Raw genomic sequence first — 23482 nt, forward strand, 5'->3', positions numbered from 1 at the left:
CTTACTGAGACTGCAGTATCTTAATAACTTATTACAGTACTTTATTAAACATTAAGTTACAGTTTTTATCTAGACACATTTACGGTCACAAATTTTGCGTGTGTCGCAATGTGAGAGAGTGTAGTATCGCAGAAAGGTAATCGCGCGCGCGCACACGGTTCGTTTTTACCATCTCATCAGCTTTCATGTGTGTACGTGTTTTTCACTTTGTGTAACAAGCTCGCAAGAATAAGGAGACGCACACACACACACACACACACACACACACACATCGCACGCACACCACGCACATACTCGCAATTACGCGTACACACATGATCGAAACAAAAATGTTTTAAAACAGTCGATTCGTATGAGGAGTTTGCTGTGATATATCGTACGAAAGTGCGTTTTTAAACGACGTTTTTTATTCCGCGGCGGAGACTCGCACTCGATGGCAAACTCTCTGTGCGTATACAACACGATTGTGTCTCAACACGATTTAAAATCCGATGACGCGTTTTCACTCACACATTCTCACGGTTTTTTTATACACTGATGTGATCGAGAGATATGCTATGTGATATGTTAAAAAACGGAGAACGGCAGTCTTCCTCACGCTTCCGTACAATTAGACACAATAGCGGAGCACCTCTTCTGCGATCTTTTTTTCCGCTCTCGTGTCACAACTGTCAAACTATATATCCTTCGAGGGTTTTCAACGCGCGCGTTTTGTTTTTTTTTTTTCTTTTTTTTTTTTTTAGACCCGCCGTAGAAACGCCGTCGAACTTCCGGCTCTGAGATCCGTGGCTCGTTACTGTGGCTAATCATAAATTGTTGATCTTTCGGCGCACACAATATGGCCGTAAGCACAAATGATCGTTACTTTAAAAAAAAAAAAAAAAAAAAAAAGGATAAGCGAAGAAAAGAAAACAGATTGAGAAGAAAAGAAAAAAAAAATAGAAGATCTATTCTAATAAAACTCGCGAGAAAAACATGAGAAAACGTAAAAGTATGTAGATATAATGTAAAGAAATGTTAATATTGAGAAATAACATGAATTCTCTGTGAATATTCGGACGTTAAATGAGGTGAGAGAAAAGAAAAGAAGAGAAAAAAAAACGAAGAAAAAGGAGAAGAGAAGAAAGAAAACGGAGAGAGAGAAAGAAATAGCAGTAAGTAAATACAAAATACATTATTGTCATGGTTTCCTAAACATGATGATATTATTAAAAACTGTACACACGGTGGTTGGTCCCGTGTAGCTGGAAATAAAACACCCCTCGCACTGATGCAGGGTCTCTCTTGGTAAGTTTTTTTTTGGGGAGAAATAATGTTTTTCCGCGGCGCGGAGTTTTGCAGGCAGGAACCGCGCCCGGGTATCCTCTTTTTTTTTTTTTGTTTTTTTTTATGCGGCCGGGTTTATCGTCCAGGCATAAGGGAGGATTACCCGGATCACTTTACCGTCCTTTGGCAGGTGGGTAGATTTACCATGAAGAATACGTTGAGTTCGATCAACGACGCGAGTATGAGGAATACGGCGTACATGCACAAGCAGGCACGGCCCACTTTACGATCGAGCTGAAACTTGTTGGAGGCGAACGCAATGTACAGTAGCATCAGTGTCGACAATAACGATATCGCGCTATATTCCAGACCGCCTGAGTTTATGCTGATGTAATGCCGGCCTGGTTGCGTGGGCGAGAACGACGACTTGATCAGCCAGGGTAGTCCGAGACACAGCAATATGTCGAACGTGTTCGAGCCGATTGAATTACTGATGCCCATGGATCCGTGTCCTGAACAAGAACGAAAGTTCGACAACGATGAGAGAAAAAAATTGAAGACAAAATGCTACCCCATGTAGCTCGTTTCTCGCGGTTCGGTGCGTTCACTCGGGGGGGGGGGGGGCTTTTTTGTTTTGTTACACTCGGATCTCGATCACGGCGTGTGCTCTTTCCCAAAGCCCCGAGTGCCATTTGCAGTCTTTCACAACTTGACCTAATTGTTTTCCCTCCGCGGTGCGTCGGAGCGCGAGTATTTAACGACTTTTAATTTTTCACCACAATGATATCTCGAGTTCTTCGGAAGTTTTTTTTTTTTTTTGCACTTTGCTATGAATGTGGCTTGGCTGTTAATGTGAGACGAGTGTAAGATTCAACTTTTTTTCAATTTTTTGCGTCGTATTCAGATCCGAATGTAGCAATTGATAAGATGCGTATAAAAAATGTTTTGATACCTTGTTTCGCGACAATCACGCTCGATACAGCTTCGGGTACGCTGGTTCCCGCCGCGAGAAAAGTGATGCCCATCACGGAATCTGGTATTTTCAGCGTGTCGCCTGGAACAAGAACGAAATATGTGCACGTCGTGCAAACTTTGAGGAACCACTTTTTTTTATTTCACGCAAACTCTCGTGACATCTTATATCTCGCAACGTGTATCTATATGTTCTATTAACGCGAGATGTCATGTTCTTGCTTTGTCTTCTCGACACTCTCGCACCACGTACATATTTATACGACTGAACTTGGAAATTAAACTCTAATTCCGAGCTGTGATGCGAATAAAATGTTAAAACAAAATTTTGCAAAAATTCCAACAACTTCTCTCGAGTGTCCACTAATATATTTAATGAGAGAAAAGAGTGCATTTTTAAAAAGTGTATTTTTAATGATTTTTCCAGAGACTTTTTAAAAAGCGCCAAAAATATCTAAATTAGAATTAAAAAAATCATATCGTCCCCACTCACCGATTATAGTGATCATCCACGCCACCACGTAACTGAGCGATCCGATCCATATGATGCACATCACGAACGTTACGGGAAACCAATTCTTGAATCGGGGTTTCTCGCAATCGGGGATTGTACACATGAATACCAGATGAATGGGCCATGTTGTGACCCAAGCGGTCTTTCTCAACCACCCGGCGTGCGCCGGCCAAACCAAGAGCTCGAAATCATAATCTGTCGCACAACACGGTTACGAAGTGTTTACATACGGTACCAAATGAGTACGCTTTTATTTTTCCCGTTTTGGAGAGATGTTTATCGAAACACAAACGTGTAAACTAACGTGTAACGTAACAGAGATTTCGGATAATCAGTTTCTATAAGTTTGACCAATCGATCTTTGATCTCGACTCCGATATTTGACGTTTTGATGGAAATTCCCATTCGCATTCGCGCGAGTAATTCGATCGATCAGAGTCACGGTCTCCCGTAATATTCCGCTTCTTATTTAAGTAATATTTGTGAATATTCTCAACGTTGACAGATACGCGACGAAAGATATCAATGAGACAAATTGATAACCAGATGACACGATTTGATTAGATTAGAGATTAGACGAATGGTAAATATAATTATTTGTTGCAACTGTGTAGGAGCAAAATTGAATGACGATGATGTTGCATATTTTTGTTTTTTTTTTTTTTTTAATAAAAAAACTTTCGCATAAACTCGTTGTATAATATAATCGAAGATATAGGAGATACAAAACGAACAAACTTACTAGGATCTAGATTCTCTTCTTGCGTTTTTGTGCCGCCATTTTGCAGCGGCACGTCGGTGGTCGCGATCTGCTCCACCCGATTTCCGGGCGACTTGTCCGGTAAATGAATGTCGCTGGAATCTGAGAAATACGTACGCTATATTTTACACAATAAGATATCACTGAAGTATATATATCAACATAATCTAAACGCATTCGCGTTTAACAATCTCACATTTTTTATAGACAATTCGCGACACACACTTGTTGGCGTCTTTGTTTTTGTGTGACAAAATGAAATCAATTTATTTATGACAAAGATAATAACGATTCAGCGATAACCAGTGTGTTTTTTTTTTTTTTTTTTTTTATCTGTATTACTAATTAAAGCTTCGCGTAAAAAAAAAAAAAGATATACGGTCTCACCTGGCGCAACTCGTCGACAATCCGTAGATACCTGATCCTCGTTCGTACGGAATCTCGTACACCGCTGGAACGATTTATCCCAATACATCACGGCGATATAAACAATATATAAGAGCACCAAAGTTAACGCTTCGTACCATTCCACTCGCTCGTCATGTATAATGCATATTAAAATGGCAACCGTAACACCGTAAGCGAGACAATCTCTGCTAACGGGCCACCAATCCAGAGGCACCACCTGCACGTGCGGAAACGTATTTATTACAATTTACAATAGAGAAATATTTTGATTTTTTTTTTTTTTATAATTATTGCGTATCAATATAGTTAATGAGATATGGTACACATCGGTTTGAATAAATTAAGTGAATATTAAAGATTTTTTTTACGCGGTATGATATTTGATTTTTTTTTTTTTTGCATGTCACACCGCTGACGCATTTTTGACGTTTCTCGTAACGTTAATATCAATTATTGAGACGTTATCGAACATCGATTTTTGATTACAACGTATCTCTTGCGATCGATCACAAAGACTATCCGTAATTATCTAAATGAGAATGTGTAATGTTAATTAGTTGACATTATTTTACTAAATTTACGTTTATCTTTATTCTACATATTTTTTTTTATTAATACTATGATTGTTTTTTTATACTGAAATATATATTTATTACTATATATATATATATTACTGAAATATATATTATAATTACTATATATATATATATATATATATATTACTGAAATATATATTTATTATATACGGAATACATTTATTTTCAATAAGAATGTCTCCGTATGCTTTTGCTTCTCATTTTTTCTATCTAAATAAAACTTTCGAAACAAACGGAACACTTGGCAAACTTACCATTCCCGCACCGATACCGCAGCAGGCTGGAACGGCTAGGATATTGAATACTGCGGAACCTACTATCGTCCCGACGCCAATGTCACCTTCCGTGATGAATGTTCCGATGGCATTCACGAATAATTCTGGAGCCGACGTTGCCGCTGCCATGAACGTCGCGCCGGCCACATCTTTCGACATTGAGAGCGCTGAAATGCAATTTTGTCGGTCTCGGTTTCGATTTTCCACTTGTTTATGAGCGACCAACTATTTGTAAATTCGTTCGTGAATTCAAACACACACATGTGTCGCATTTAGTGTTAAACGAAAATATTTCACGTGAAGCGTGTGAAACTCTGTGTGTGAAAAAAACAAAAAAAAAAAAATATCACGAAGATGGAAATTTCGACTAAAAGGCAATTACGACAACTACCGAAGATAGTGCTTGTGCCTGGCGTCCGCAATGACGCAGATATGCTGCAGCATGGACCGTGCGGTCGATTCGACCGTCGTGTATGTGCATGTCTCAACCGAGGCATGAAAATAATCGTGATATTGTCAGAATGATCACTGTCTCTGAGTCTGATTTACTTGAGAAACCATGTTTGATTTATCAGATCTAATTAATGTATTATATATATATATATTTATATGATTAATGTATTATATACACACGGAAAAAAAAGATTTGCTAGAATAGCAAGAAATTAGTTATTATATGGCCAGCAAAAAAACATTTGTTAAGTTTATTAAAATTTTTGTTTCGCCAACAAAACATTTTGTTGATGAAACAAAATATTTCGTAGTAGTCAACCATGTTTTTTGCTAACCATATGATAGCAAAACTTTTTTTTCCCGTGCACACAAAGCCAGTTTTGTATATAAATAAACGTCCCTCCACTTTTTTGTGCTTGCATGTGGCAAGTGGAAATACATAATCCAAAGCAAATCTCCTGAAAGTTATTTAATTTTAATTACTATACGAGAACTGCTTCTCGGTTTTATATTTTTTTCCATTTTCTCAAATAAAATAAAAGTGATCAAGATATTCGACTTTCTAAAATTGAATCACTCGCGATAATTAAAATTTAATAACGCGACTTATGTTAATATCGATTATCGCGTGGCGATCAACTTCTTTAAATATAGAACTGTCTCATATATATATATATATATAGTTACCAAAATATTATTACATAATACAATATATATTACAATATATATTACAATAATTTACAATATATATTACAATATATATTACAATTATATATTACAATAATTTTACATTGCCCGTGTGTTGAAAAATTCTTTTCGAAACTGACGGAAAAAAATCAGCGATTAAAATTAATTAAAAACAATTCGCGTTTCGCCGCAACCCTTACCGTGACATATTTTTTCTACAGCAGGTACGAAGAATTTATCGCATACTACTGCTAAAGCGATAAATAAGTAAAGCGACACTATGACGTGGACTACGACGGCACCGCCTTGTCTTTGCTCCTCATCAAACAGGTCGTGTGGAAAATCTTCTATGGCCGGTGGCGTACAATTTATACCTAAAAAACATAAGTTTATCTTTGAAGGAAGGAGACGATGTAACACTTATAGTTGCGACGATCTTGTCGCGTCAGTTTGCCCGCGTGTGTGTGCGTTAACTTCTCGGAAATCGATAAACGCGCAATATCATTCTCTTCTTCTTCTTAAATAACTTTTTCTTTTTATACACACGTATATATGTTTTTTTAAATCAATATTGTAAGCATTTCTATCGTGTAATAAGAATGTTCGTTTTCTTTGAAGCAACTGATGTTGCTTAAAAATTTTTAAATCTTGAACACGGAATTATGATTTTATAAAGATACAATACGTGCAAGTACAAAAAATAATATGATTTAGCGAAAAATATCTACGCCTATCTTTCTCATGTAAAAAAAAAAAAAAAAAGAAAGAAATCTTTATCCTTAAAGCGCGCTTCAAGGAAAAATATTATCCCGCGATTTTTCAGTTTGCTGTCTTTTTAGGAAGGATTTTTTCCCGCTTGTAATACGATTTCCGCCACACCCTGTATCATTCGAGGCGGAACCGCATAATACCCAGTTCCGGATGTACCGCACCTGTGCGGTGCGCGTTCGTATCCGGCAAAATAAATTTTTCGTTGCGCAACTTTAAGGTATGTATACGTTGCAAAATGTGGTAGCGCGTATAAACAAATCAATTTGTGCACATCTTTGTTCGATGTGCGCGAACAGATGTGTCAAGACCCAAAAAAAACTCGAAACTTCATCTTCCTCGGTGACACCGATAATATCTTTCGCATTCGCGCGATACATACATACGTTACGTGTCTGTAGTATTAAAAAAAAAAATGTCAATTACACGACTCGCGACTTTAACGCGCGCAAACCCGCGACGAGTCTTTTTCTCGCGGTTTTATGAACGCTCATGGGTTTTAATACGATAAGAGCGTAAAGATCTTAAAGTTAACTATTATCTTTTTAGAGTCGGCAGGCTCGTTCTGGCGCTAAAAGGGAACGTAGTCGTCGTTGTCGTCGGGGAAAGGGGGTGGGGGAGGGACACGAGAGGAGAGGAGGTAGATCGGCCGATTACGAAATCGGTATATTAGCACGTACGTTGACTCGCCGAATGGATTGTTCACGCCCGACGAATCGTCTGTACGGCACGAAATGTCACGCATGCACCGGTTTAATATACACGTATTTAATACACGGGCGAGCGAGGCGACGGTGTGACGGTGTGATGTCCAAATTGGATCGTGTAGTGGTGAGAGATAACGATACGCCACAAGTAGGAAACGTCTCGTTACCGTGAGCCATTACTTCAATTTTATGGAACCGTCGCGTTTCGTGCCGAATTCTTTGGCAAACAACCGTTCGCCGCCGCGCGAACGTCGAAGTGCGCGGGGGAGATGTCCGCGTGTGTGCATCATCCTCACAATGCGAAATGTGCGATAATCGTGCACACGCACCGCAATAATATATATATGTACATATATATATGTATATATATATATATATATATACATCTCGCACGCAGAGTCTCGCAACGCTCGCGAGAGTAAATTAAAAATGAAAAATTACACGAGCGTGCAATTACGAACTATCGAGAGAATAACACGTTCGCTTTAAAGTCTGAATTGTCAACATGGTTCAATTATACTCCCTCGCACATAAGATGCGACTTCTCCTCGGCTCAAATGTAACACACTTCTTTCAATTACGAATTCTTATATATATATATATATATATATATTTGCGTTACAGAAATTAATTAATACCGAATATATTGTTGCTTTATCATCGTTGAAATGTCTGCAGTTTCGTTTTTATGCGTTTAACAAATTGCAATTAAAAAAATCTATTATTTCGACAAATGTTACTCAAGCAACAGCGAACGAACTTTTTGTCTAACATGAAATAATTACAGAACAACAATGTGCAGAAATAATATAGTAACTCGGTTATATCTGCAAAGCAATTTTTTTACAAGTAGAAGAAACGCGTATCCGCAAAATGTGCAGTTTCGTATATTGCGCTCTTTTCTGAGTGCGCAGTTAAATACCCCCGTTATCGATTCCTCGAGTATCGCGTCAAGTATCGGATCAAATCCAAATACTCTCTCTCTGAAAATTATCTGTGTGTTTAAAGGATTATAAATAATACATCGGTCTGTCCGGTTACACAAGTTCATATTACTTTGGATTATCTAATTGTGTTGCTCTATCTGGGAACGATATGCTATCTTATTGCGCGATAATGGAATAAATTAAACAGAGCGATGTTTTATAAATTTTTATACTGCAATTTAATATTTTCATTATATTATTGTTACTCTTTTTATCCACACACACACACATACATTTTCTCTCCTCTCCTCTCTCTCTCTCTCTCTCTCTCATACCTTCGACCCTCGCCAGGAAAGATATATATGAACATGCAAACGTGCGCGTATTGGTGCCTCTTACAGGTTATACCGCTATGTGACTGGATGTGACTTCCTACCGATTAAGCAACCTAAAGAAGTTAAATTGCTCTCATTCAACTTGGCAGAACAGATGCCATTCATGTCTAATGTACGTCGTATAAACTAGATATATCACGACGAGACTCTCAACGACTCGGGTTCTCTCCGGCGTTTCTCTCTCTCTCGTTCGGTCGGAAGGGCGAACAGCGGCCGATCGCCGGTCTCGCCGGTATGGCCGATTGATAAAAATCTGTTGTTCGCAACCGAAACTGATGATGTTTCCACGAAACAAAAAAAAAAAACAAAATTATTACAACGCTCCTCTGTAACTTCGACGCAAGCCTTTGAGAAATAGCCTGTTGGAAGTTTTGTCAACATCCGCGCACACATACGTTGCAACCTGTGCACGAGCATCGTGTTTTCTACTCTCGAGATCGCATCTTCGTGATGAGATCTCGGAGGACGACAATCACGTTCATCAAAAGCGCCAATGAATGATTTATGTTGATTAGCATTTTTTTTTTTTTTTTCATAAACTATGTAGACATGTTACTACTCCATCGATCCAAACAAGTCGAGTTTCACTTGACGTTTTAAATTAACTTTTTTTTTGTACCTTCTATCGCGCGCATATTTTATTGCGACGATATTTTTTTGCCGTCTCTGGAAAGAGAATGCGGAATTAAAATTTGTTGTGCTGTATAATTTCAAGTGACGATAAATAATTAATTTTTGCGCGAAAAAAAAAATACTCTCTTTCGTCCGAACACGGTATGCCGCTCTCGTGAAGCACAATTTGTTTGGTTCATCTAGTGAATCTCTGATGGTTAATTGGCGGGTCATGCCGGACAAGTGAGCGACAAAGAAGAATGAGATAAAGATAATGGACGGCGAGCATTAATTCTAAGTAGTATATAATTGACGATGCTTAATTAACCGCTTTGAATCACCTATGTCCTCACCGTTTCTCGATTCAGAATCACTCTCACCGGATGAGCTCTAATTAATCGCAATAATCGCCTCGCCATATAATTCTCTCTCTCTCTCTTTCTCTCTCTCTCTTTCTCTCTCTCCACGTCGTTCTTATTAAAGGTCAACGAAACTACCTACAACGAAAGCGGATGCTAAACCCGGGTAGCGCACACCGAGCGAATGAAAAAAACGCGGAATATCGATCAATCGCGCATCATCGGTGATGGATTCGATCGATTTGTTTTGTTCTTCGTTCGCTCGGTGTTTTCACGCGGGGCTCATCACGCAGAACGTGAAAAAGTGAACAACAATAACTAACAACATCAGCATGCATTAAATTCGCAAGCGAGATTTTTTTTTATTGACTACAGAGAGTTTTGGCGAAACGGATTGAAAGTCGCATTTTGCGCGAAATAGCGTAATGCAAGTAGTGTGGTTTTAATGTAAGTTTACGCCGCGGTTTAAGCTCGCTACTAAGGCACGCATGCCTTGAAAGTTGAATAAGTGAGAAAGAGGAAGAGGTAGAATATAATAGATTGTTAATTTTCATAAATTATTCCGAGAGTTTGCGGTTTATTTGCGAACAAGCTCGTTGTTGTTGCAACTATATGTTATTGCAAAACAAATAAAATCTTACGCATAAAAGAGAATTCAAAAGATTTCACATTTGCGTGTGAGCGGCGATATAAATTCGTCAGAAATAAAATAGAGTAAGAAAGTGGAAGAGCGAGAGAGCAAGTAAGAAACCAAAATAACCTGATAGATATTCGGAAAAAGCAAAAGAAAGACAAAAAAAAAAAATAAGAACATAATTTAATTACAAGCAAAGAGAAAAATAAAACAAAAATAATCAATTTCACACGTGAAAAATTAAGCAATAAAACAGAAAAAAAAAAAGTGAAACGATTAAATTTAGCAGATGTGGAAATAAATGCGAGAGAAAGAAAATAGAGAGTGCATGTGTAAAACAAAATTTCGAATATTCTGTGCTTTTGATTTTGCGTAGCTCTAATGGAACGTTGCAACAAAAAAGAATTGTTTTTAACGAACACTTATCGAACACCATGCCCAATGGAACATCCTATTGGATATATTGGCACGTTTTCCTGTCTCTTTGCAACGCAAATCTTGCGTTCACGAAAAAAAGCGCAAAAACGGAAGCGATAGTATGCGTGTTTTTCTCTCTCTCTCTCTTCCTCTCTCTCTCTCTCTCTCTCTCTCTCTCTCTCGCCTGTTATCTTAAATTTTTCCGAATCTTGTGCGTCGTCATCCGAGTTTTCTCCCGATCGACATATATATATATATTTCCTTCCGCAGCACGAGTCACACCTTTGCTTTTGCAGAAAACTTGCTTAGACAACACCGGAAAAAAAGTGACCCGCGGTAGTATATATATTATCGAAAATAAGATTCAAACACACCTCCTCCTAGGTCAGACGCATCCATGTTGTCAATCCCGTTGTCACACACATACTACATTACATCTACTCCGAAGTCCGACATCGTTTGTTAGAATCGCCCCTCCTTTCTGTCTCTTCTCTCGGATGTAGCGCCTGTTGCTGAATCGTAACCGCATGTAAGTGATGCTTGTGCAGCTTCAGGCCGACGGAGTTCCGAAAAAAAAATTTCGCGCAAACACACATACAAATTCTCCAATATGTATATAATATTGTTTGCGAGAAATCGCAAATCTCATTGCACACGCTCACGTGGACGCGGAATGCGCGAAAGATGTAATTAATAAATAAATTATAAAATATATAAAACGTTGCTCTTTTTTTTTTTTTTTTTTTCACGCGTATAGAGGTATACTTTTTAGAAATAATTCAGACGAGAGAACAGCGGTACCGCGTACGTTGAGCGCGTTTTTTTTAAGTAAAATTTAAAAGCCTTGTTTAAATCTCGTATCTTTGTTCGGCGATACACGCGCTATTTTTTTTTTTTGCGACTTCGCGATGTCTCGCGTAGCGCGAAAGTTTTAAGTTAAAGTTTAAAGTTGGTTTTCAATTTGCGCCTTTGATTTTGTCCTCTTTGATAACGAGACGCTGTGTACCGAACCAACGCGATCGGATTTTCTTCCTGAGAGATGTGATTGAACATTTTTCCGATCCGATCACGAAGCATTCTGCTATTGTAATGTGTTTTAATTGCCGGAAGGAGTAAGAAAACAATTGTTATCACAATTAAGTGCTTGCGATCGAGCGATGATTATAAATTTGTTACCGTTATTATATTAATTACGTATACGATAGAACTTAATGTGTGTAATCACAGTTATATCCCCTTACTTCAAGTAGGACTTAAAACTCTCATTCTCTCTCTCTCTCTCTCTCTTTCCAGCTAGATTATATAAAGTATCTCCTGTGTTTTGTACTGTACACTCACGTGCACACATTTAACTCGCTCGGTACGAATGTACCGAATCATTCTGCTGTCTCTGACTTAACGTGTAACATTCTTACGTTTTCGCATCGACACGTTCAAATTAACGTCCCAAGTAAATGCACGCGACGCGTTATATGTTCGATAACGTTACTCTTTTTCCATCTATTTTATTATTTATTTAATTTATTGGTCTTAAAAATTGCAACACATCTCATAATTTTGTCCTCTCATTTGTTCCCCTCGTCGTGAGTAAGAAGACAAATACTTAAGTCGAGTTGTTTATTTAGAGAGATGATTTAATTATAATCTCTAAGGTTAATTGAAATATGTCAAAACAAACGCGTGCGATATCAATTATCGATAATAACGTAAATATTTGTTCTATATTAGTAGAGCTGTCTTAGAGCGCTTTCCAACTACGTACACAGGCGACACTGTGTAACACAGTGTCCATTAGTGTGAGTGAGACACACCGATATGCTCTTTCTCACACTAATGGACACGGTGTTACACAGTGTCGCCTGTGCACGTAGTTGAAAAACACCCTTACTAATAATTACTACATTATGTAACATCTGTTCGCAATCTTATAATAAAAAAGATGTATTTTATGTACATTTATAATATAAAGAGATTAATTATAATTATAAATAAGAGATTTATATATTTATAATATAAATAAGAGACGCAATATTTCAGAAGTATATGAAAAATATATAAAATTTCAAATATAAATTTCTTGATAAATTATATACAGTCAATATAGCGGCAAAAAGGATCTTCTAAAGAGGCATTCACATTTTATGCATTTAGATATATATATATAACAAATATACACACACATACACAAGCACATATTTTATATCGACTTTTATTGTAATATAGAGTATACACATATGAAAGATTTTCTCTCTCCGACTTATTCGATACGTACATAAGTAGCTCAATATTTGTCGTATTCAAAGCACAATAAAATATAGAACAAACAGATGATATTCGTGTCGGAGACGAAACAATTGTGATATTTACACGATTTTTCTAACAGTCGTCGTTACAATCCTCGTGCGATGAATTGACTTGGCAAAATACATCGAGAATCGAGTGAGACATACAATTCCAGAGTGCAATCTCGCAGATATTGACGGTCGTACGCTGATATCGTATTCGATATATTCGCAAGATAGTTCGATCAACACGTGCACGGCCGACTCGATAACGTGACCGCGTGATAAAAGTTTCGCGAAGAATATATATACTTTTCCAAAATATTGCACATATTGTAATATTTTATTTGCGAGACACGCGATGTTCAAATTCATCGAGGATAGAATATGGAAGTCAAACGTGTGGTATAAAAATCAACAAAAGTGCATCGAGAAATCACATTCGTTGACGGAAATTTTCCTCTCTCGTGCGTCATTTTATAATCAAAGGGACAGATGATTGCTTTATTGAGTATCTTATCGGTATTGCGATAAATCGTTCGATGAAAAATACGAGCATAGTCAAACGGTAGCTGCTGGATAAGTAGCAGACTACATCGTGTCACGTCCAGAGACACGAAAAGTGCGAATCGCGCAACATACAGTGCTTTCAAATATATATATATAAACATATATACATGTATATTAGTTATATTGTTATATAATACATCGTTAATTGTTAGCCAAAATCGTCAATTACATAACGAACCGTTTGTACGCGACAAAGAATGGCATGGCGGCGCAAACGCATGGTTGGATATCAAATAATTCTTCTCACCGCCATCCCGGCTACGTATCTTTTTTGCGTCAGTATGGCGGGACTGTTTTCTGACATTCGGACAAACACCGGTTACGCAAAAACCGATTTCCCGACGGAATGGCGTAAGTTTGCAAAACTTTTGTTTTTTCAGCAACTCGAGAGACCGAGATTGTTCCTTGGAGGAACGCCGCCCAAGTTAAAACTACTGTGCGGGGAAACAAAACTCTCAGTCTCTTCTTTAATTTTCATGTCATTGTTTGGTTTTTTTTTTTTTTAATAACTATTTTTATATTCAGTATCGGTTTTGTACTTCAGAAGGACGCAAATTGCTGCAGACGAGCAAGCCCGAACCGCGAGCGAACGAGACTTACAATTGCACTCCGCCTGCCATCAAAGAATTTCCACCCGATGGATTTACACGACAGCAAAGACAAGCGGGATTTATATTAATCCACTTCGCCATTGCTATTTATCTGTTCTTGTTACTCGCCATTGTTTGCGATGACTTTTTCGTTCCGTCCATTAAGAAAATCTGCGAGAGTGAGCCGCTTTCATAATTTTGCCGCCTTATGCATCTCTCCAAATATTTTTTTTCTTCTGTTTAATTCTTCTATTGAAATATATATTGTATATATATATATAAATAAAAATAAAATCTCGTTGCAAAATAATCCGAAAGAATAAAAACGTATCTTGACAGAGCTCGATGTCACCGAAGACGTAGCTGGCGCTACCGTAATGGCGGCCGCAAGTTCGAGTCCGGAATTGTTCATTAACGTTATCGGTACTTTCGTTACGGAAGGCGATCTGGGTGTCGGCACCATCGTTGGTTCCGCGGTGTTTAACATATTAGCCGTTCCCGCGTGTTGCGCGCTACTCGCGCACGAGGTAGATGGCAATTAAATTTTTATTACAAATTAAAACAACGCAATTTCCACATATTCCGTGATATTTGCACGCAATTTTTTCTTATCACGTTACAGGCGTTGAACTTGGAATGGTGGTCGATATCGCGAGATACAATAGCCTACGCCTTCACAGTTCTTCTCTTGATCTTGACTCTGCGGGACGGACGTGTCGAGTGGTACGAGGCGCTCATCCTCATCATGTGTTACATTCTATACATTTCAGGTGAAACGAATCAAATCGATTAAAAAAACAAACAAAACCGTATACTTTTTACACACTTTAAAAATATTATTTAAAGGAGATAATTGCAACGCGCACGCAAACAAAAAAAAGTACATTGTGAATTCAAACTCTGTTTGAATCTTTTCAGCGATGTGTCTCAATCGCCGCATCACCAGTTTTATCAGACGTGTTACGTCTAAGAGAAAAAAGTACAAAATCTGCGAAAATACTCCTCTTCTGTCAAATAGTAAGATGTATATAAATATAAATATATAATACGCATTTGCATGTAAATATAAAAAATTGATATTACAGACACTTCTCTGCAAAAATAAGTGAATTAAAAGAAATTGATATTAATTTCATTCTGTGAAGAAAGTTCAATCAACTCTCAACATTTTGATTTGTCAGATTAATTTTTTTTAATCTGCATTTTTTCTGTTTTCCATTAACTTAAAAACACAAAAACTTACAATCTGTTACAAGCGGAAATAAATGTTTAGAAATATATATACATATATAGAAAGGTAAATATAAACGGTTTAACGATTTCTTTAAATGCCAATGTCGGATCTCGTCTCAATCAGAGAGAAATTCAAATCTCACAGAATAAAATGTCTGTCAATTTTCTTTTCAATCCACGTATTTCTTTGCAGGGAGTTGCGTTCGATAAGACTACTCGTAAGAAATCTAATCTCATGCTTTTGGCTATCTTTCATTCTGAAATCTGACAGACATCATCAAAGAAACAGAGATATGTGGATTTAGCTCGAGCGACGTGGACGAATCACGTATGTGTGCCATAAATGTTATTAAAATAACAAATGTAAAAATTACGTTAAATTGTATATAATTTGAAGTGAACGGAAATATGGTTGTTTTCAGTCGAAATTGTGGACATGACATCCTGGCCAAATTCAACCTGCGAAAAAATATGGTGGATCGTTACCTGGCCTATTAATTTGGTATTGTTCTTTACTATTCCCGACTGCAGAAGAAAAAAATTGAGATCCTGGTATCCGTTTACGTTTATCATGTGCATAATGTGGATCGCGACTTCGTCCTACATCATCGGATGGGTTATCACTATAATCGGTAAATTATGTTCTGTTCATAACAATAATTAAACTTCGCTAAACTAGAGTTAGATTTTTGACCTTTGTTATGATAAAAACAAACAAACCTAATTTTATTCGAAATCATTGTTCCAAGTTTCGCGTTTCTTGTTCTACAACATTTTTTCTACGTTGTGTTTTAGGTGATACTTTTAGAATTCCTGACTCAATTATGGGTTTGACGTTCCTCGCAGCTGGAATGAGCGTACCCGAAGCCGTATCGAGCGTTATCGTTGCAAACCAAGGTACGATAATAAATAAAGATCGGATTCTCGACTCGTCCCATATGAAATGAAATTACACAAAATTTTTTTTCAGGTCACGGTGCCATGGGGATAAGTAATTCGATAGGCTCGAACGTGTTTGATGTATTACTGTGTCTCGGATTGCCGTGGTTCATAAAAGCCGCGCTAGTGCCAACGGTACCCGGACAATATTACGTTCAAATCAATTCTCAAGGACTAGTATATAGCTCGATATCTCTTTTTTCTACGTTAATTATTTTGTACGGATCTTTGCTTCTTAACAAGTTCAAATTAAATCGTACGGTCGGTATCGTCTGTCTCGTTATGTACGTCGTATTTTTGATATTCGCATCCGTTGTGGAACTCAACACGTTCTTCGTTGTTAACTTACCGATATGTATCGACTAGCAGTAAATATCGATTAGATTTTTTGAACTGTGTAAATATATCCCAATGATGATGTGATGCTATTTTTACTTACTGATTGTGTGTGTAAACTTTATACACATGTGTACGTTGTATGTATGTATATATATGTGTGTACAGTCTCAAGAAAAATCTGAATAATTGTATAAATTAATTAATTCAACTGTACAAAAAATAACAACCTATTATATATCATATTAAATGACATTCTCATACGATCCTTTACTCACTCGTTAACTGTCAAACAGGACATATGACATACATTAAAAATATGTACAGCTTTGTACAACATTTATCTTTCTTTTTTATAAAAAAAACTATGTCCTGTTTGCCAGTATTAAATATTACAAGACTCTATATACTTACAACATTAAGTGAACACAGATTTAGAAAAAAATGAATATATATTTGTGAACTTATTTTATGTATATTATATATATACATATATATATATATATATGTATATATATATATAAATTTCATACAATGCTCAACACAATTGGCCACAGTCTGCTATTGTGATTTTCTGACTTGTTTTGCCAGTTGGCGAACCAAAATTTTCAATCTTTTTTACAATGTCCATACCTTCAATAACACCGCCAAACACAACATGTCTGTTGTCTAGCCAAGGTGTTTTTATAGTGGTAATAAAAAATTGTGATCCATTTGTGTTCGGACCGGAGTTAGCCATTGACAGTATACCGCCGCCGGTGTGTTTGAGTTCAAAATTTTCATCTTCAAACTTATCACCGTAAATAGACCGTCCGCCTGTGCCGTTGTGATTCGTGAAATCACCTCCTTGGCACATAAAATTCGGAATCACACGATGAAAACTACTTCCATTGTAACCGAAGCCCTTTTCTCCTGTACATAGAGCGCGAAAATTTTCTGCCGTCTTTGGTACGACATCGGGACGCAATTGGATTACAATTCGTCCCAATGACTTGTCATTTGCAGCTACGTCAAAATACACTCGTGGCAAATTCATTCTTTCTAGAAGCTACGATATGATACAGTATAACCCCAATTAGAACCAATTACATATACAAACTAAATTACAAATTTGAATTGTAAAAAAACGGTTGTTATTGTTTATTTACCTTTTCAAATTACATATATACAATTATATTCGGCAAACTGCTTTGACCTGATTGGTTGACTTGCTATCTTGCTAATTACAACTAAATTTTTGTCACGTGCAAAAGGCCTTAAATCTTACGTCGTTGTTGAATGTCCTGATCTTTTGTCATGAGAGCGGTTTGTTGGTTTTTCTAACCTTGATTTGAACCCAACGGCTGCGACATAAGGCCTTCGCCAGTCCAATGACGGTTTTAGTGCAGCTTTGGTGTACAGAAAAAGAACAAACCTTAGGGCGATGTCCCATTGAGCGGAAATCTATAGCGGAATGTGCGGAATTAGCTCGACCAATCGTAATCACAGAAAAAGCGAAGGAAAGAAAACGGAATGGCTGTGATTGGTCGAGCTGGTTCCGCACATTCCGTTCCGCTATATATTTCCGCTCAATGGGACATTGCCTTTAAGTTCATATTCCACTATAGGTTAGATTAGGTTACACTGCTCAGTTGCGAATGGTATTACGATTGACAGTTGCAAGTAGACCAATCAAATTAAAGCAGCTTGATCAATCATTGGTCAATTTGTAAGCGTGGTCAATGGGTGCGTTCAGAAAACTCAACTGTTGCACAACGGTTGAGAGATAATCACTTCTGATTGGATCATACTTTTGGAACCGCTGCAGATTTTGAAGAATAGTCCTATCATAAGTGATGATCTCTCAACCGTTGTGTTGTCTGAACTCACCCAATGATCAAGCTCGCAACCTGTGATGCGATACGGGCTTAACAAATGAAATGAAGTATATAGATGGGACGCTTTTCTTTTCACGCATGCGCGAAAAAAGCGTTCCATCCGTGGTCTCGTCTAGCAACACTGATCACTTTCCATTTCCTTGCTGGTCTCCGACGGGGAAGGTACCGAGGGAATCTATCCGGGGACAGACTTCGTAAAAAATGATGAGAAGTCGGGAAAAGAGGTAAAAAGTTTTTAAGTTGCGCGTACGAATAGTTTGCTTGCTTTGGAGATTTTTTTTTCTATCGGATTGATTGCGTTTCTTCTATTTTTAAAGTTAATTTCGGCGGTTTCTGCTACATGGCCACGTGCTTAAGAAAAAATCTAAGTATATCCGCATTTTTCCGCATAAGTACAACTTTCGATAATTTAACTAGTTAGATATATTTTTTTTACATTTTATTGCCAGTAATAAAAATTACATCCGTTTTATGTAACATTTACAACAGATTTTCAGTAAAATTTGAAACCAAGCTGCAACAAACTTGCGGCCATTTTGATGTCTAACAGCTTCCAAAATCCGAACTTGTTTCTTTTAAGTGATGATAATTATTGGTCCGTGTTACTGATACACCAATGATCTTATCCATATATTTTCTGATATATATATATATATATATTGTGCATAAATATATACGCGCCATTAATTAAAAATTATTGCTAGAATCTAAAGTAATAATCACTGTTTATAGGAAAAATCAAGAAATGATGCGATTAAGAAAAAATACAGATTCGATGCAAGCGATAACTTGAACCTTCAATTATTGTCTGCGATAAACTGCAACTATATAAGGTATATATGTCTTTACAGACAAAAATTTATTTTTTTATACAACTCTTGTTTGTTTAAATGATGATAATTTTGGTCCGTGTTTCTGATTCATCAGTGATTAATACCATTTCTGAAAAACAATTTATATATGTTCTTGATTCTTGAGTATAAATTTATAGACAAATTATAATTAAGTTGTTATTACTGTATATAGGATCCAGCGCTTGTTTTCAAAATGAGATTAAGTAGAAATGGGAATTAAATGAACGAGATACTATTTTCTCAAGATATAAGATTTAAAATGGTGACTAGAGGGTAAGTTAAATATTAATCATTTTATTATGTTACGAAGAATAAATAAATAGCACACTTGGTTATAGCAAGTAACTTAAGTTTAAAATAAATATTTATATGATATAATGATTTATATAATTTTTATAAACCTTTTTGTAATTTTCCTAATATGATGATAATTTTAGTCCGTGTTTCATCTGAATTACATTGATTACACGCGAAACTTTCTGATTTGAATTAGAAATACTTATTTTATTTAGTTAATTTTGAGTTGCAATTACAAAAAGAAATTTATATAATTGCAGAGAAGAAAACACTGGAGTGTAACAAATCAATGGCTGCTTTCCAACAATGTACACTAATGATGTAATCATATTGGATCAACATCGACAAAGTTGCTGAATGGGTTTTTTTTTGCTTCGTACACGTCGTAGCAAAATTTTTCAATAAACGGATACACATCCCACACAAAACAAAAACTCCATTAGACATCCACAGCTCCATGCGACATCTAATGGATGTCTAGATGGATAGATGTCTGTGTGGGATGTTTATTACATCTAGCTCAGTATCTACTGGATAAGAAAATTATAAAGTATAATCTGTATTTGATTTGTTCCTTTTCAATTCAATGAAAATCTCGTTTTGTAATGAGAATGTGACGGCAAATGTGTCTGATATATGTCTGTAAAATATTTTTGTCTGTTTTGTAAATATGAACATACATGTATTGATCTAGCAAAATGATGTATTGTTTCACCTCTTTCCGTCTTGTACTGTTGCCGTTTTTTAATTAAGTAAAAGAATTATCTAAACTTAGTTTTTACAAGTGTCTTTGGTAAATGTTTGATATATTAATCTTGGCCGATCAAACCGTTGACCAATCACGTTGTTCAATAGAAGTGACAATTAAACAGTCGAGTAAGGCCTGGTTTATGTTGGCAAATAAGGCCTTGTTTATGCGGGTAATAACTGTTAATTTATGCCGGAATTGGTACAGTTCAACTATAGGATTTCAATGCTTCTGTTATATTCTGTTGTGCTTATGTTAATAAACAGAAATATTAAAATCTTAGGCCCGCATAAACCAGACCTAAGTTAATCAGAGAAACCGGATTCCTGACTCAGTCGTTGGGAATTAATCATAATTGACCAATCACGGTCGAGCGTTAGCGTGACAAAATAATTTTGAAAGTGAGACGAGATGGTGATTGGCCACCACATAACCACGTTTTAGTTCCTAGCCAACTTCCGCTGCGCGGTAAGCATTGCCGCGTCTTGTGTGCGGCAGCCATAACACGCGGTATAAGTTCGGTCATCAGAGTTCACTGCATGATACGTGCGAGTTTGAGAAAGAGCGGTTCGGTCGACAACTTTTGCGGAACGTCGCACAGATCTGTTTTATAGTTCCAAAAATTCATACATATTTATAACGATTGTGTGATTGCGTTTCTTTGTTAATTTTCAAACGTAAATAATAAGATGGTGCCTCTCGGTCCTTCACCAGGACATCAGACGTCGGTCAACAATTCTTCTGCAGCTGGTAGCGGCACGAAGAGCAACGCAATATCGGTAATATAATTAGTAAAAAATATGCATAGAGTAGATTGTTACAAACCGTTAAGAATAGCTTCTATATATAAACATGTGTAATATATGAAATAATTTATCAGAAACTTACACTGTAACGAGAGAGAATATCATTGGTCTCTGTGCACAAGAGAAGCAAAGCGAGCGAAGTAGAGAGAGCGTTACACGTAGGACACTCTCTGGCAGCCAATGATATTTTCCCATTGAACAGAGTGTATATGTACATATATTTTGTGATTGTGTTCTCTAATTGTAAAAATCAAAATGCTAAGAAAAACCTCAACATATATACATACCTTGTGGCATACAATTTGAAAATTCTCAAAGATGTGTACTGTGAATTTTATATTATTAATTTTGTTATTTTATATTACAGAAGCCTAATTATTCATTAAAGTTTACTTTGGCTGGTCATAACAAAGCAATATCATCTGTTAAGTTTAGTCCAAACGGAGAATGGTTGGTAAGCTCTGGTAAGCAGTGATTATTTCTGTCTTAGAGGTTTTATTTGCAAATGTAAGATGTATTGTATTTTTATCAAAATATGTGATACAAATGATAAAATTATTTCTTTAGCGGCGGATAAAATGCTAAAGGTTTGGGGAGCATATGATGGAAAATATGAGAAAACTATATCTGGTCACAAACTTGGTATTTCGGATGTAGCATGGTCTAGTGACAGCAGATTGTTGGTATCAGCTTCTGATGATAAGACTTTAAAACTGTGGGAGTTAAGTTCTGTAAGTAATACCTAATATAAAAACAGATAATTTTTAATTAGAAACAAATTTGTTTTGATTATTGCACAGTCTTCCAATATATTGGACTTTTTTTTTATTTTTCAGGGCAAGTGTTTAAAAACATTAAAGGGTCACAGTAATTATGTTTTCTGTTGTAATTTTAACCCACAGTCCAATCTTATAGTTTCTGGATCTGTAAGTGATATTGATTACATATTTCTCTTAAATATTTAGCACATGTTTACATAAGATATAGTAATCAAGTTGTGTGTGTGTGTGTGTGTATGTATGTATGTAAGATATCTAATACTTATAAGTTCAACTTGTTTATTAAATACTACCTATGATTGATCAATTCAAAAAGAAAAACGATTATTCAAGAAAAATCAATTTTTAGTTTGATGAAAGTGTACGCATTTGGGATGTTAGAACTGGAAAGTGTCTTAAAACATTACCAGCACATTCAGATCCTGTGAGCGCGGTACATTTCAATAGGGATGGCTCTTTAATTGTTTCGAGTAGTTATGATGGACTGTGGTAAATATTATAACACGTAATATGTTACATTAATAATAATGAATGCAAAACAACTATGTCAAGTTACATATTCTTTTCTCTGAGATATTTTATGCAACTAGAAACAACAGCATCGTGAGTATATGTGTTATTTTACAGTCGAATTTGGGACACTGCTTCAGGACAATGTTTAAAGACTTTGATAGATGACGACAATCCTCCGGTATCGTTTGTCAAATTTTCACCAAATGGAAAATATATTTTAGCCGCTACGTTGGACAATACTTTGAAGCTTTGGGATTATAGTAAAGGAAAATGTTTAAAAACGTATACCGGTCATAAAAACGAGAAATATTGCATCTTTGCCAACTTTTCTGTGACAGGCGGAAAGGTTCGTATCGTAATATTTAAATTTTGTATATATAAATACGTTTTCTTTTAATTTTATATAAATATGATTTTATTTAGAACATATGGAAAAGTGATAATTTTCTTTTAAACATGTTTAATTCTCTAATTTATTTAGTGGATTGTATCTGGTTCTGAGGATAACATGGTGTACATTTGGAATCTACAGACAAAAGAGATTGTACAAAAGTTACAGGGTCACACAGGTAAGTTTGAATTTAAAGACAATGTAAAATAGCGTATAAAAGAGAAACTTCCTTTTTTTCTTACAAAATTCGTTGTTGGTCACTTGTACCTATTTTAGATGTGGTACTTTGCACAACGTGTCACCCAACGGATAATATTATAGCTTCCGCTGCTCTTGAGAATGATAAAACCATCAAATTATGGAGAAGCGATACATAAAACTAACGTAGAATTTATTAAAGTTATAAAAATCCTTGTACAAATCTGTTTTTATATATTATGAAATATATAATACTAAATATTTTCTTTTTTAACAGCAAGACGATTATTTCGCAAATATGTATAAAAAAATAATTATAG

General features: G+C 36.2%; 4 protein-coding genes and 1 long non-coding RNA gene across 8 annotated transcripts; 3 read left to right on the forward strand and 2 right to left on the reverse strand.

Annotated features, from left to right (window-relative positions):
* Positions 1-1040: 1040 nt before the first annotated feature.
* Positions 1041-11162, reverse strand: LOC109854738 (sodium/potassium/calcium exchanger 3). Its single transcript, XM_020428152.1, has 8 exons — positions 11124-11162; positions 6132-6305; positions 4771-4958; positions 3900-4137; positions 3495-3614; positions 2732-2947; positions 2219-2320; positions 1041-1778 (listed from the first exon to the last, which is right to left on the reverse strand). The coding sequence occupies exons 1-8, from the start codon at positions 11146-11148 to the stop codon at positions 1435-1437; spliced, it is 1407 nt and encodes a 468-aa protein (XP_020283741.1). The 5' UTR covers positions 11149-11162; the 3' UTR covers positions 1041-1434.
* Positions 11163-12956: 1794 nt separating this feature from the next.
* On the forward strand, positions 12957-16786 carry LOC109854745 (sodium/potassium/calcium exchanger 4-like). Its single transcript, XM_020428161.1, has 9 exons — positions 12957-13952; positions 14146-14370; positions 14531-14718; positions 14814-14961; positions 15110-15208; positions 15696-15752; positions 15847-16056; positions 16220-16321; positions 16395-16786. The coding sequence occupies exons 1-9, from the start codon at positions 13799-13801 to the stop codon at positions 16727-16729; spliced, it is 1518 nt and encodes a 505-aa protein (XP_020283750.1). The 5' UTR covers positions 12957-13798; the 3' UTR covers positions 16730-16786.
* On the reverse strand, positions 14725-18050 carry LOC109854746 (peptidyl-prolyl cis-trans isomerase). Of its 4 annotated transcripts, XR_002250240.1 has the most exons (4): positions 16145-16313; positions 15911-16047; positions 15076-15198; positions 14725-14948 (listed from the first exon to the last, which is right to left on the reverse strand). XR_002250240.1 is itself a non-coding variant. In XM_020428163.1 (3 exons), the coding sequence occupies exons 2-3, from the start codon at positions 17733-17735 to the stop codon at positions 14935-14937; spliced, it is 417 nt and encodes a 138-aa protein (XP_020283752.1). In that variant the 5' UTR covers positions 17736-17747; positions 17848-18050; the 3' UTR covers positions 14880-14934. The 4 variants fall into 4 exon arrangements, 2 of the variants coding, with proteins under 2 accessions (XP_020283752.1, XP_020283751.1); XR_002250241.1 differs by lacking the exon at positions 15076-15198; XM_020428163.1 differs by lacking the exons at positions 15076-15198; positions 15911-16047; positions 16145-16313 and adding exons at positions 17333-17747; positions 17848-18050 and having other exon boundaries at positions 14880-14948.
* A 667-nt stretch (positions 18051-18717) lies between these two features.
* Positions 18718-20457, forward strand: LOC109854752. Its single transcript, XR_002250242.1, has 4 exons — positions 18718-18800; positions 19309-19409; positions 19603-19703; positions 19988-20457. It is a non-coding gene; the product is annotated as an uncharacterized LOC109854752 (long non-coding RNA).
* A 500-nt stretch (positions 20458-20957) lies between these two features.
* LOC109854748 (protein will die slowly) lies at positions 20958-23428 on the forward strand. Its single transcript, XM_020428170.1, has 8 exons — positions 20958-21254; positions 21649-21745; positions 21849-22012; positions 22118-22207; positions 22410-22549; positions 22688-22919; positions 23055-23142; positions 23241-23428. Exons 1-8 carry the CDS (start codon positions 21165-21167, stop codon positions 23339-23341), a joined length of 1002 nt encoding a protein of 333 aa, XP_020283759.1. The 5' UTR covers positions 20958-21164; the 3' UTR covers positions 23342-23428.
* The last annotated feature ends 54 nt before the right edge of the window (positions 23429-23482 follow it).

Source organism: Pseudomyrmex gracilis, unplaced genomic scaffold (genome assembly GCF_002006095.1).
Source record: "Pseudomyrmex gracilis isolate BER0280 unplaced genomic scaffold, ASM200609v1 scaffold_73, whole genome shotgun sequence".
In the NCBI taxonomy this organism is placed as follows: Eukaryota; Metazoa; Arthropoda; class Insecta; order Hymenoptera; family Formicidae; genus Pseudomyrmex; species Pseudomyrmex gracilis.

Bases quoted from the DNA above. Each gene is read 5' to 3' on its own strand.
- LOC109854738 (XM_020428152.1), bottom strand. From the start codon at position 11,148: ATGGATGCGTCTGACCTAGGAGGAG. The intron at 4,138-4,770 runs GTAAGTTTGCCA...CCGCACGTGCAG, and splicing joins GCGGTATCGGTGCGGGAATG to GTGGTGCCTCTGGATTGGTG. The intron at 2,321-2,731 runs GTGAGTGGGGAC...TTCTTGTTCCAG, and splicing joins GTGGATGATCACTATAATCG to GCGACACGCTGAAAATACCA.
- LOC109854745 (XM_020428161.1), top strand. From the start codon at position 13,799: ATGGCATGGCGGCGCAAACGCATGGTTGGATATCAAATAATTCTTCTC. The intron at 15,209-15,695 runs GTAAGATGTATA...GAAATCTGACAG, and splicing joins TACTCCTCTTCTGTCAAATA to ACATCATCAAAGAAACAGAG. The intron at 15,753-15,846 runs GTATGTGTGCCA...GGTTGTTTTCAG, and splicing joins GAGCGACGTGGACGAATCAC to TCGAAATTGTGGACATGACA.
- LOC109854746 (XM_020428162.1), bottom strand. From the start codon at position 17,735: ATGAATTTGCCACGAGTGTATTTTGACGTAGCTGCAAATGACAAGTCA.
- LOC109854748 (XM_020428170.1), top strand. From the start codon at position 21,165: ATGGTGCCTCTCGGTCCTTCACCAGGACATCAGACGTCGGTCAACAAT. The intron at 22,208-22,409 runs GTAAGTGATATT...ATCAATTTTTAG, and splicing joins ATCTTATAGTTTCTGGATCT to TTTGATGAAAGTGTACGCAT. The intron at 22,550-22,687 runs GTAAATATTATA...GTTATTTTACAG, and splicing joins AGTAGTTATGATGGACTGTG to TCGAATTTGGGACACTGCTT.